This window comes from Pantherophis guttatus, chromosome 3 (assembly GCF_059756535.1).
Source record: "Pantherophis guttatus breed Tessera chromosome 3, ASM5975653v1, whole genome shotgun sequence".
NCBI lineage: Eukaryota > Metazoa > Chordata > Lepidosauria > Squamata > Colubridae > Pantherophis > Pantherophis guttatus.
Genome location: NC_142065.1, coordinates 151193572 through 151207346, shown reverse-complemented (window position 1 = coordinate 151207346; position 13775 = coordinate 151193572). Strand labels below are relative to the sequence as shown.

Genomic DNA, 13775 nt, shown 5'->3' with positions numbered 1-13775 from the left:
TCGGAACGACTCCGGCCCTTCGGGGTCCTTCTCCTCGAGGCCCTATTCTCAAGGATTCGACCGTTCCCTCGATAGATCCTCCTTCAGAGATCGTGGTCGAAAGGCCTCAGCACCCAAACGGCCATTTCGAGGTACAGGATCCCGTACCTTTCGAAGAGGGAAGTGACTACATCCATCTTCCCATTGGCGGCCGTCTGACTCATTTTCTTCCCCAGTGGGAGATCTCAACGTCGGACGCCTGGGTTCTCCAAACAATCCGTCTTGGCCTTACCCTGGAGTTCCGCTCCAGACCTCCCTCACACTTTGTCCAATGCCCTATTTCTCCCAACCTGGACAAGCGCCAGCTAATGGAGGCAGAAATCCACCACCTGCTTCAAATCCAAGCCATCGAACCGGTTCCCCACCATCATCGCGGGACCGGCTTCTATTCAATTTTCTTCCTGGTCCCCAAATCATCCGGGGGTCACAGGGGCATCCTAGACCTCAAGAGGCTGAACGAATTTATAGTATATCATCAGTTCAAAATGGAGTCCCTTCGATCAATTTTGGCTTCCATTCGACCATCGGACTGGATGACCTCGATCGATTTGAAGGAAGCGTACCTCCACGTTCCTATACGGCTGTCCCATCGTCGCTTCCTACGCTTTGCCTACAACAACAGGCATTACCAATACAGAGCAATGCCCTTCGGCCTCTCCTCCGCCCCAAGGACCTTTACAAAGCTCCTGGCAGCAGTGGCGGCCCATCTACGTCAACATCCGATCCGCCTCCACTGCTACTTGGACGATATCCTAGTGCTCTCCCCTTCTCCGGCCCGAGCATCCCGAGACCTAGCAGTGCTGTGTCGCTGCCTTCGTCATCATGGCTTCTCCCTCAACATCCCGAAGAGCCAATTGCAGCCCACTACTTGCATTCTCCATCTCGGGACATTAATAGACTCTGTAAGGGGCCAGGTGTTCCTGTCAACGGACCGGTGTTCCAGTCTCCAGTTATTAACATCCCAGGTCCTCTCCTCTCGGAAGGTGCCCTTGCTGCTCCTGTCCCGCCTGCTCGGCAAAATGATTTCCTGCCTGTCTGTCGTCCCTTGGGCGAGGTTCCATTCACGCCAGCTCCAGTGGTTCCTCCTCCCCTTTCAGAGAGCCAGGAGAAGCAACTCTCCCACACAAGTTTTCCTCCCGCCAGAGGTCTCAAGGTCTCTCCTCTGGTGGTCCTCCCAGAGCCTACATCAGGGCAGCTACTTCCAGAATCTACAGCGCCTGGTAGTGACAACGGACGCCAGCCTGACGGGATGGGGAGGTCATCTTTTATCCCACGTTGCCCAGGGAACGTGGTCAGCAGAGGAGAGCCTCAACGGGATCAATTGGTTGGAACTCCGTGCGATCCGCCTCTCCCTCCAACGGTTCCAACGGATTGTGTCGGGGCACCATGTCCTGATACGCACGGACAATGTAACCGCAAAGGCGCACGTGAACCGCCAGGGGGGGACTCGCTCGGGTCCATTGATGGAGGAAACGACCCTACTGCTGATCTGGGCGGAAAAGCACGTCCTATCCCTTGTGGCGGAGCACATTGCCGGGACCGCGAACATCACAGCGGACTGGCTCAGCAGACAACACTTGGATCACGCCGAGTGGCGACTTCACCCAGATCTGTTCACCGAGATCGTCTGCAGATTCGGCACGCCTCTAATCGATCTATTTGCCAGCCGCGACAACACTCACCTACCCAGGTTCTTCACCCGGTACCAGTGCCCTCAGGCAGAGGGAGTCGACGCCCTCGCATCTCCCTGGCCCAGGGGTCTCCTCTATGCCTTTCCCCCTCTACCGCTCCTTCCTCGTCTGATCCGCAGGATAATAGCAGAGAGGGCAGACGTCGTTCTGGTCGCACCCCACTGGCCTCGGAGGTCCTGGTTTGCGGATCTGGTGGACCTGTCGGTGGCACGGCCGTGGAGGATTCCAGGGGACAGGATCGTTCTCAGCCAGGGGGTCATTCTGCACCCAGACCCGCAGTGGTTGCAGTTGACCGCCTGGCGCTTGAACGGATCTTGCTAAGGCGAGCCAACGTGCCTAGCAATGCGATCCCCACGATTCAGGCGTCAAGACGGCCGTCAACATGCCGCATTTACAACGCAACCTGGAACTCCTTCTGCTCCTGGTGTGCTAAATTCCACCTGGATCCAACGTCTGCTTCTGTCCCCGAAGTGCTGGGATTCCTTCAGCGGGGCATGGACAAGCACCTTGCGCCTAACACTCTTCGTCGCCAAGTTGCTGCACTTAGTACGGTCCTTTCGACTTCTGCAAAGCTTCCTCTCTCCCAGGACCCGACGATTCGCGACTTTCTGCGAGGGGCATCCAACCTGCGCCCCCCTGTTATACATCGATACCCGACCTGGGATTTGACTCTGGTCCTTCAGGCTCTCATGCACCCTCCATTTGAGCCTCTCGCCTCAATCAGCCTCCGCTTTCTGACTCTTAAGGTGGCTTTTCTGGTCGCGATTACTTCGGCTCGCCGTGTATCCGAACTAGCTGCACTGTCTGTGAGAAGCGACCTTTGTATCTTCCACGCAAATCGCGTGGTATTAAGACTAGACCCCTCATTTCTGCCTAAAGTAAATTCCACATTCCATCGAGCCCAGGAATTGATCCTTCCGGACTTCTGCCCCGATCCTCGACATCCTCGGGAAGCAGACTGGCACCTCTTAGATGTCCGACGGGCCCTGCGCCGATATATTAAGCGGACTGAGCAGTTCCGGAAATCTGAATCGCTCTTCATTTCCTTTCTTCCCGCTTCCATGGGCCGGAAGGTTTCTTCCACGACAATTGGGAGATGGATTAAATCCTGCATCTCTCGGGCTTATTCGGCTCGGAACAAACCGGTTCCGCAGAGAATTCTTCCACACTCCACCAGGAGCGCCGCCACTACGGCCGCCTGGGCCACTAATGCCTCCATTCCCGACATATGCAGGGCGGCTACCTGGTCATCCTTGAACCCCTTCATCAGGCACTACAAGGTGGATTCCTTTGCCTCAGCGGAGGCATCCTTCGGCCGCCGGGTGCTCCAAGCTGTATGCAACTCTTCAGACGACGTACAGCAGCCGGGTTCCCTCCCTGTATGAACTTGCTTGGGTAAATCCCGAAGCTTTGGATTCTCCAAGCTGCGCGTTGGAGAACGGACGTTGCTTACCTGAACGTCCCTTCTCGACGCGCAGCTGGAGAATCCAACCCACCCAGCTGGCTGCTGGACATTCCTTCCTGACGCTCTACTGCTCCTTACTTCGTGAACAAAACTGGGACTCTGTTGAGCAAGTGGGCGTGTCTGAAGAGAAATCTCTTAAAGGAACACACTCAGTGTAGGCTATCAACTACTGAACAACCCGAAGCTTTGGATTCTCCAGCTGCGCGTCGAGAAGGGACGTTCAGGTAAGCAACGTCCGTTTTATATCTTCCCTAGTAATAAATTCCCTTATAAAGTGGGAATTGAAAAATAGTTCTATTAGGACATAACATTGGATGGATCATTCTAAGAATTGTTAAACATATGTCAGGTAGGATTTTATATTTCATCCTAAGTTTTTTTTCTCTTTTTTTTTTGCAGCTGATGCAATTAATAATGCAGCCGGTTTTGGATTCAACGGTGTGGATGAGAAAGGCAATTATCGCTGGGATCTACTGTCTAATTTGAATATCAGGAATATTGAGGTAAGTTGAAGTATGGTCAGAGTCTTCTTTAGAGATAACATTGGAACTGGAAATGATTCCAGACCCCATGGGGAGAAGAACTTGTGTAAATAAAGTGGACAAAGTCCAAATTTCATGCAATAACTTCTTGCAGGAAGATAATGCAATACAATATGTAGGCAAGGGCAAAAGCCATTATTCTGGCTTTTAAATCTTCCTCCTCCTCCTCCTCCTCCTCCTCCTCCTCTTCCTCTTCTTCCCCCTCCCCTGCTTTTTCATATCCAAATATAGTAACTTGATATTTTTTCCAGAAATGTTTTTTTTAAATTGGGAAACCCCCAATATTTAACCTGTCAAACGATTTATTTTTAGTTGACTTTTGCCAATTAAAAAATGTATTATAGGGTATAATACAGCTGTAATGAAACATACAGAACTAATATAACTTAAAATATGGGTGGAAACTGACATTTTTAGTATTAGGAAAACCTAATAATGCATGCTTGTTTCACTCTTAGATGGCAACAAGTTTTAAAATGTACTTAGAAAACTGGAATATTCAAACAACTGCCTGGCTTAAACGGTAAAAAAAACCTTAAGTGTTTTGTGGTTTTCCTCAACAGTGGTTCAATCTCTATTTACAGTGTTGCATTCAGTGAAAATGAAAAATATTTTTTTCCCTGGAATTCTCATCGTTTTATAATGATAAAAGAAAAAAAAAAGATTTTCACAGTAAGCTTCTGGCCCTAAAATAAAACTTCAAATGATACTGCCTACTAATAATGGCACTCTGTGTATCCATTTCTGGAAGTTGGCTCACAACCTTGTACTAAAATAGTTCAGTTTTAATTTTTGTATTAGTCCGCTATATCATCAGTTAATGTATATGTGCGTGTGTGCGCGCACGTACATGCATTCTGTTATTATCACTAATGTACTGATTTCTTGTTTACTAAAATGATTGTGGCTTGAGCTTTTGGTACAAAAATGTTTGTGAAGAACAGTCTTTTTCCCTCATTTGCTGCACAAGAACAGTGATGCATTCTTAATTTACACCATTGACCAATTTTAATTCCACGTGTTGATGGAGGAGAATGAGAATCCCTTTCCATAAAAAAAATAATAATCTAACTATTATGTAGATCATTGCCAGATGTATTTAGGAATTACAACAGTGATCTTTCTAAACACTGACAAAGTCAATAAAAGAATTGCTTCAAACATAAGATGCTTTGTATTTCTCACCTTGGCAACATTTCTACAAATAATCGTAACCATAACTGTTAATCTGAAATATAAATAGAAACTATGTAAGTTTCTGATCAAAAGTAAAGTTATGTACCATTTGTGGACTTTCTATGTGCTAAATATAATAACAGATAGTTAACAGAGGGATTTGAAGATTAGTGTATACATACATACATACATACATACATACATACATACATACATACATACATACAATATATAAAAGGGGAGGAGAATTTATTGCTTTTTCTTTTCTTTAGGCACCCAGCCAGGGTGGATCCTACATGTTAAATGTTAAATTTAATTCATCACTTTTTCCTCTTTTTCTGTACACTATTTTTTTTCTTTTTTGTTGTTAGGGTTGAATGTATGTTTTTGTTTGTTTCATTTTGTTTGTTTTATTGTTTTGTATTTTATTTTCTGTGATAAAACAAAAATAAAAGTAAAGTTGTGTAATGTAAGAGCCACACAAATACTGTGTGCTCTAGATACTTATTCTTTTAAGATTTCAGATTTACCTAGGTATAAAAGATCCGAGTTCAATTAATGATGGTATTTAAAATCAGAATGTTCTTGCCATTCCTTTTATGTGCAGTGAAATAAGGGAATAGTCAGTAAATAGTATCTAGTCTTTAATAATTCTTCTAAGAACAGTTTTGTTTGAAACAGATAAAGAATCAGAATCGTTTCTGATTCTGTGATATAGTAATAAACTCAGATATAATTGCATGTAGCCTGCATATTTATACCTTGTCTTTTTCTAATTTTCTTCTCAGTGTATGTTATGATCGGACTTCTTGGTATCCTACAGCCTTAACATTTCTTCTCTCAGCTCTATGGCACGGTGTTTATCCCGGATATTATTTTACATTTACCACTGGCATCTTTATGACACTAGCAGCCAGAAGAGTATGTATCCCTGTTAATCTTCTTTTTTTTCCTGTGGGTACAAACCCAGATAAATCAATCATAAATTCCACAAGTGCTACTGATTTCCAAAGCAGAACATGTTTTCTCTTCATTGTATTAAATTGTATCTATCTCAACTATTGTGTTTTTCAGAAGTAGGTACCGTATACCCGTTTCCTAGAGATTTCATTGAGTAGCATCACATATTAGAATAATTAGTACGTGGAACAGTCTCTCCTATTGAATTCTGTAAAGATATACAAAAGTTGGAATTGGTTTTTTTTTCTTGTCTGTCTGTTAATGTAATAATAATAATATTTTGTATCTGCTAATCTTTGACAATACATCCTGAGCTCTTTGAAAACTAATGTGCCCTTGTTTTTTTAAAAAAGAAAAATCTTTAAATTTAGAAGTTAATGCTCTTTTGTCCATTTCTTTGGTTACAGAATTTAAGATTTTTGAGGCAGTTTGGAAAATAGATACAGAAAAAGATTATTATTATTATCTCTTTTATTATTATCTCTTTTATTCATTAAACATGAAACTCAGTCAACTGAACATTTAAAAATGTGTCACAAATACGATTGACTGGTGCTAATGGTTGATACAGGTTGCTGCCAGCGTCCTAGGTATCAACCAAGTATCTTCTAAAAATATATGATGTTCCGAGTAGTGCAGTTTTTTGCAGTTCTGCTGGTGTTATTGCAGGAAGATGCAATTTCTTGATGTGTTTTGTAAAATTCTTGGACATGGTTCCAAGTGCCCTGATGACAATGGGTATCACTATTACATGTTTCATCCATAGCCATGTAGTTTCGATGGCCAGGTCGCGATATTTCATGATTTTTTTTCCAGTTCTTTTTCTTCGACTCTGGCATCTCCTGGTACAGTGATATCAATAAACTGTATGCATGCTTCAGCCCTCAACAACCATGATATTATTATTATTATTATTATTATTATTATTATTATTATTATTATTATTATTATTATTATTCATTATCATTATCACCCTGTTTTCCCCAAAATAAGACATCCCCTGATGATAAGCCCAATCAGGCTTTTGAGCGCATGGCAATAAGGCCAACCGCTTATTTCAGGGTTCAAAAAAATATAAATCGGCCTTATTTTCGGGGAAACACGGTAATATTATTATTGTTGTTGTTGCTGTTGTTGTTGTAATTGTCCAAACAGCACAGATACAGACTCCAACAGATAGTTAATACCTGGGTTACATGGGTCAGAAAGAAGGCTGAGCAGATATCTACAGACCCCTCACATCCTGGACATAAACTGTTTCAACTCCTCCCCTCAGGACAGCGCTATAGGCCATTGCATGCCAAAACAACTAGACACAGAGACAGTTTTCCCCCCATGCCATCACTCTCCTGAACACCTAAATCTCATAGGTCTGTCTAATGTGTATGTATATCAACCGATAGAGTGTGGCTGCAGTGTTATTATTTATCCTTATTAATATATTCTTTACTCCGCCCCTTTTATTGGTATTATTACGCTTATTATTCTGTTGCTTTGCATGTACACTGAGAACATCTGTATTGGAGACAATTTCCTTGTGTGTTGAATCACACTTAACCAAATAAAGTTTAGTTCAGTTCAGCTCAATTCACTGCTCGTTCTGACTATATACATAGTTATGAATATGTATTACATGCCTGTACTTACGTAATTGTGTAACCTATTTAAGGGTTTGTAAGTTAGATCCTTTTATTTAATGAAATTTAGACGCAAAACCGTTTAAACAATTGGTGTGAGTAAAATTTTATTATTTGTATAGGTACATATGTGCCATTTCAGAAACGTCTTTACATGCTAATTATTATACCAGATTTGGCCCTTGCAGAAAAATTTTGATTGAATTTATAACATGTGTTTACTCAACTGAAATGGAGGGGCTTATTCATAGGTTTAGTATTCCTACCGATTCCATTCAGCTGCTGATCTCACTAACTTTTCCTCATAGTTTTTGAAAGTTTTTTTAAATTAGCAACATAGGAAGAAGAAAACAAATATTTTCATACATTAGAGCAAAAGTTTATCAAAACCAGGCGGCATATGCATAGACTAGAAATCTGTGAGAGATGCACTATATGAAAATTATTTTAAAACATTTCAATTTTTTTAAAAATAAGATTAGGAACAATTGTCGGCCTGTCTTCATCTCATCCAAGCTGCTCAAGGTGTTCTATGACATAGTCACCTGGTTGGCAACTCAGCTGTCCGTTTGCTACACTGTGGCACCATTTGTTCTTCTTGCTGTTGAACCGACAATTAAATTATACAAGTAAGTTATTTATACTATTAGTTTCAAATTGTGCATTAGAATGACTCGACAGGTGTATGAACAGATGAACAGGAAATGTCCCGTGTAAAGCCCCTTAAATTATTTGCTCAGAGTATCACTTTCTGTCATGATGGACTTCGGCTGAGATGTGGAACTTATTAAAGTGTGTTGTGGCCCATCAGCGGCCTGTGCAGCTCGTAGCTGATTTCAACAGCGAGGAGGCTGGTGTGGTGCTGGGCCAGCAGCCTGTGCAGCTGGCACACGAGTCAGACAATGACGAGGCTGGAGAAGATGTGGTGCCAGAGGTGGGGATTCAGCCAGGCCCTCCAGAAGCTCCCATAAGTGAAGAGGAAGAAGAGGAGGAGCCTCTTCTCGATGCACGGGCGCGCAGAGCTGCCAAAAGGCAGGAGTGGCTCCTCAGGAGGAGGTCTCCTCAAGAGTAAGGCTTGGGGCTAATTGGCCACTCCCTTAGCCTATTTAAGGAAGGATGACGACTAAGGGAATTTGTAGGGAACAACTTTGTTCACTCTCCTTCGTTCTTACTGATCTTAGTTCTCTTATCAGTTTCCTGCAAATTGCTTCTGGGCTTTCTGCCAACCATAGTAAGATTACGATTATTTATTCTTTGGATTCTTGTAGGCTGTTAAGAAAGTTAATTAACAGCCTTTATTTGAAAAAGACTGATTTAATTTAGTAAACTAAGGTTTGTACAGACTTCGTGTGTGCTGCGTTCTTTGGGGTCCTTAGCTGGGGCAGAACAAAATGGTATAATAAAACCACGATTTTTATATTGCAGTTGGTAACTGGTTTATATTGTCTCTCATCACTCACAGATCACTGTATTTCCATATGCATATTTTATGTATATTGGTATTACTGGTGCTACCAAACAAATCTCGAAAACTCAGCAGAGGGAACCAGGCCATTGAAGTGGAGGCACACAGCTGTAATAAAATCAAGAAACAAAACTGAGACTGGAAAAAAAAATCTTCCTCTGCAAGATCATCGAACAAAAGTTACAGAGAAGAATACCGTGGCTTCATTTCAAACACTTTTTAAAGGACATAACAGAACTGGACTTTTTATCCAAGTACCACTCTTACTTGGTAATGTTTACATACTTCAAGGACAAGATTTATAAGTTTTTATAAATTAAAGAAGCTATTTTAATGAAAGGTTCTACTGCATTTAAATATTTATTCTTGTGTTTCATTTGTTGAAAATACATATTATCTATTGTTCAGGCATGTTGGTTTGCCTAACTTCTAAGGTTTTCCTTTCTCCTGTTACCCTTTCAAATTTGTTAAAATAAAAAAAACGCTGGCAGTGTTGTTCCCAAGGAATAGACTGTAAAATGTTATAAACAGCTGCTCATAACATATCAAAAGGTCTTAGGTTTATGATTTTTCTCATCTTTGGCAAAAAGGAATATTCAGATCTTAAATAAAACATTCAAGATTTATAAACTTAGATTGAAAAGCATGTGCTGTTTGACTGGAAAATAATGATAAAGAATTGTGAAATATTGTCGTTCTGGTTTACCTTATAGATATAAAATTAGATATCTCTCTTTCGTGTGATCTGAACTCTATGGATTCATCTTTATTCTAGGCTGAATAATGAAGGATACTTATCATGGAACCATCATTCCATTATAGCATTCGTTACATGGAAGCAAAATTTTATTGGAAATATCTCAGGGACAATTTATATTAATCATATGACTTGAACTGTACAGAATATGCATCTTTCAAATTGTCTGGTTTTAAAAATGTTTTTTAAACAGTAGAATTTAGGAAGTATTTTTGCATTTTTCTAAAAGAAATAAATGCTTTGAGGCATTTACACAATAAATTAATAAGAATTAAGCAACTCGGTTGTTGAATAACTTTCAGCTTGTCTGGGTGTTTGTTGGCTGCTTGTTGCAGAGTTGCATTGTTGGGAAAAAAACTTGCCGATTAAGAGTGGAAACCAACAAAGCCATGTATTCATATCAGAGAATAAAAACAAATAAATTCAAATTTCCTTTTATAAAATCAGCCGCTTTTTTTTTTTAAAAGAAAAAGATTAATGAGCTGGTGTGTTCAAAATCAGCATGAGCAATTAATGTAAACTTGGTTTATATGACTTCTATGTAATGCACTTCCCAGAACATTACTATGTTTTTATGAACTGTACCATTATGTCTGTTATGCATTCTGAATAATTTCTCTGAGCAGTATTCCAAATTCTTAATTAGTCAGATTTAAAAATGCAAGAAATGTCAATAAAAATATTGAAATGCAGTAATAAAATCATTGCTCGAAGTATGATTGATTGGGCAATTTTAAAAAGATTACCAATCCTACCAATTTTAACGTATCAACCGGCTCATATTAGAAACAAGAAACACAGAAGCCCTTGTTATTTAGTTTCCTAGAATATAATTGTCATAATTTAGACCTGCAAATCATTTAAGAAGTATAACAGTATACTGGTAAGTGTTGACAATTTCTGGTTTGCCAGAAGTTCCTGAGTTTTATGAAATTTGAATTAATGGTTTAAGAATCTATATATGATTTTAATGTCTGAAACAGAAATTAAGTTAATTTGTTCTGGATCTGAGAAGGACTCATTCAGCAGCACAAGAAAAAAAATATATTAACATTTAGAAGGTTTAAATCTTGTTTTCCTCTTTCTTCAGGTGCTCTGCCTGTAAATGAAAATGAATGTTCTTCCATGCTTATGCAGTTCATCTTGATCTTCCCCATGGCATAATAATTATTTTAAAAGTATATACATTTCAAAGTTTCAGTTTTCATATCCACACAAGTGATGATGAATCAGAAGGAAGGAATCTTCAGTCAGCTTGAGAAATATTTCTTAGTGATATTTTCACCTGGAAAACCAGTTTATCAACCATGTGGAAAGGGAATTTTTCCTTACCTCTGTTCCAGGCAATTGCCTTGGGAGTTGTTTTTGTCCCTCATGCTCTCCGCCTCTAAAAATTTAGTAAATAACACATTTCCTTAACCTGGCCTTTAAATGCAAAATTGTCTTTATCTTTTGAACGTTTACTTTGTTGTTAGAAGAAATATCCTTCTGGATTCAGTTCCAAGTGGGGAAAAAGACACTGTAAAACATGGAGACTGCTTGGAAAGATGTTTTAATGGTGGACAGGATCACATGGTTTGAATTCCTGAACAGAAAAAGGGTGGAGATGCTGCGAGTCCCCAGGTTTTATGCCCTCTCTGGCTTTGAACTTCCTGGGGCCCAGAAAGAATATCCTGATTGGTTGTCAGATTCCCAGGGGGTGGGGGTCTTAGCTAGTCTTTCTTGTTGATGTAATCTTCCCAGGTGCTATGTGGTGAGTTTCTGTTGCTAAATGGGTCCTATTGTGTTAGTTTCTGTTGCTAGATGGGTACTATTGTGTTGCAGATGATGGTCCATTGACAAAGATGGGAGGGAATTGAGTTTCTGCCTCTGGCCCATTGACAAAGGGTGGGGGTGGGGGGCAAGAAGGTGGGAGCTGTTTCGTCTTTAAAACATGCTTCTCCATTTTTCATCCAAGGAAACATAATATTCTGCCTTTTTAATATTTCCTAAAATATTTCATTCTTCTAGGAAAGGGGTGGGTGCTAACTTCCTACAATGTTTTTTTTTTTTTTAATAAGCTGCCTTGAGTGATTAATTTGAACAGAAAAATGAAATGGCCCAGCCAGTGAGTTCATACTGAGGGTTTCTGGGAGTTGCAATTTAATAACATCTACTTATGGAATGGTAGTTTTTCCACTCCTGCTAGAATTGTTTCGATAATATTTTTAGAGATATCTGCTTTTAATGAGACATAGCAGTAGTGCCATCTAGTGGTCACATACATATATTAACTTTGTTTAAAAAAGAATCTTGAAAAGCAATGGAGATACCTAAACATGTTTTTTTTTTGGCCACATCTTATATATTTATTTTAGCTTTGTACGGAAAATGGACATACATTGTGCAAATACATATGAATGCAACCTGTAAAGGGGTTCATTGATATACAGATGGTCATCCATCTGAGCTCAGACTCAAGCTGTTTAAGGTGTAATGTGACTACATACATGGTACATTGGTCTCAGTTTTCAAATAGCAAAATAAGTATAAATAGAAAATCTAGGACAAGCATGTGCAATAGTTTTAGACCGAAAACTACACTTGAGTGGAAAAGTCACCTTCCAAAAGATAATGGGGCAAGAGTAAAACCTAATTTAACTTAATTTTTACAATTGAATGCAATTAAAATTAAATTCATTGTATGCAATTTGCCTCCATGTAAATACTTCCAGGACTGTGACAGCCAGGTGGGTTCAGGAAGTAATAAATTCTTCACTACAGGAAGGGATGTTTTGGGAACCTTTTAAGGAGACCCTGGTTTGCCCCTCCTTAGAAAAAGGCAACTCTTAATTCTATCTGGACAATTTTTGTCTGGTCCCCCACCTTAGAGAAAATGGTAGGGAAGATTATTGCTTGGCAGTTTCAGAGAGTCTTAAATGAAACAGATTATCTAGACCCCTTAAAGTCAGGTTTCAGGCTCAGTTATCGGACAGAAACGGCATTGGTCTCACTTATGAGTGATCCAGGGGTGGGTTCTAAAAATTTTTACTACTGGTTCTGTGGGCATGGCTTATTTTGTGAGCGTGGCTTGGTGGGGGGGTTAATGTGACTGGGTGGGCGTGGCCAACTTTTTTTTTACTTTTAAAAGCATTTTTTCTAGAACCTTAAGAGGTTGCAGAAAAAAATGCTTTCAGGAGCCTCTGACGATCAGGCAACTCAGCGGGGATCGCCAGAGGCTTTTAAAGGCATTTTTTTTTCTACAAAGAGGTTGCAGAAAAAAATGCTTTCAGGAGCCTCTGACGATCAGGCAACTCAGCGGGGATCGCCAGAGGCTTTTAAAGGCATTTTTTTTTCTACAAAGAGGTTGCAGAAAAAAATGCTTTCAGGAGCCTTTGACGATCCCAGCTGAGCTGCACGATCACCAGAGGCTTTTTTTTTTACTTTTAAAAGCATTTTTTCAGCTGAAGAGGTAGAAAAAATGCTTTTAAACATTTTTTTTAAAAAAGCCTCTAATGAGGTGGGTGGGGTAAGCGAGCGGCGACTGGGCCGGGGACTGGTTCGGGGCCTGGCCAGCCAATGTTATTACTGGTTCTCCGAACTACTACAAATTTTTACTACCGGTTCTTGCGAACCGGGAGCAACCCACCACTGGACTGATCTCTGGTAAGAGCTGGATAGTGGTTGTGCATCCATCCTTGCTTTCCTTGACCTTTCAGTGACTTTCAATGCCATTGACCATGATATAACCCTAACCCATGATATCCTTTTGAGCTGGCTACATGGTTTGGTTTTTAAACACAGACTTAACACTGGTTTGGCTCCTTTCTCCAAGGCCGGTCCCAGTCGGTGTTGATAGGGAATGAAAGGTCCAGTTCACAGTTTTGTGGGATGCTGCATGGCTCAGTACTCTCTACTCTTTTAACACCTACATCAGGAGTGTCAAATTTGCTGCCCGCGGGCCGGATGTGTCATGCACTGGCCACGCCCATCTCCACTTTAGCAAAGGAAGTAAAAGTCGTGATACGTCATGTGACGACAACGATGTCGTGACTTTGACACCT

General features: G+C 40.8%; 1 protein-coding gene across 2 annotated transcripts in view; it reads left to right on the top strand.

The window, feature by feature from the left end:
* The window catches only part of MBOAT1 (membrane bound glycerophospholipid O-acyltransferase 1), a 36851-nt gene extending 26418 nt beyond the window's left edge, over window positions 1-10433 (top strand). The window contains exons 9-13 of one of the 2 annotated variants that reach the window (XM_034429245.3): window positions 3595-3698; window positions 4196-4260; window positions 5702-5834; window positions 7988-8139; window positions 8973-10433. In XM_034429245.3, coding sequence (XP_034285136.2) covers window positions 3595-3698; window positions 4196-4260; window positions 5702-5834; window positions 7988-8139; window positions 8973-9111 — 593 coding nt within the window. In that variant the 3' untranslated portion in view covers window positions 9112-10433. The remainder of the gene's footprint in view (window positions 1-3594; window positions 3699-4195; window positions 4261-5701; window positions 5835-7987; window positions 8140-8972) is intronic. The other variant, XR_015733296.1, reaches the window with a different exon arrangement.
* Window positions 10434-13775: the final 3342 nt, after the last annotated feature.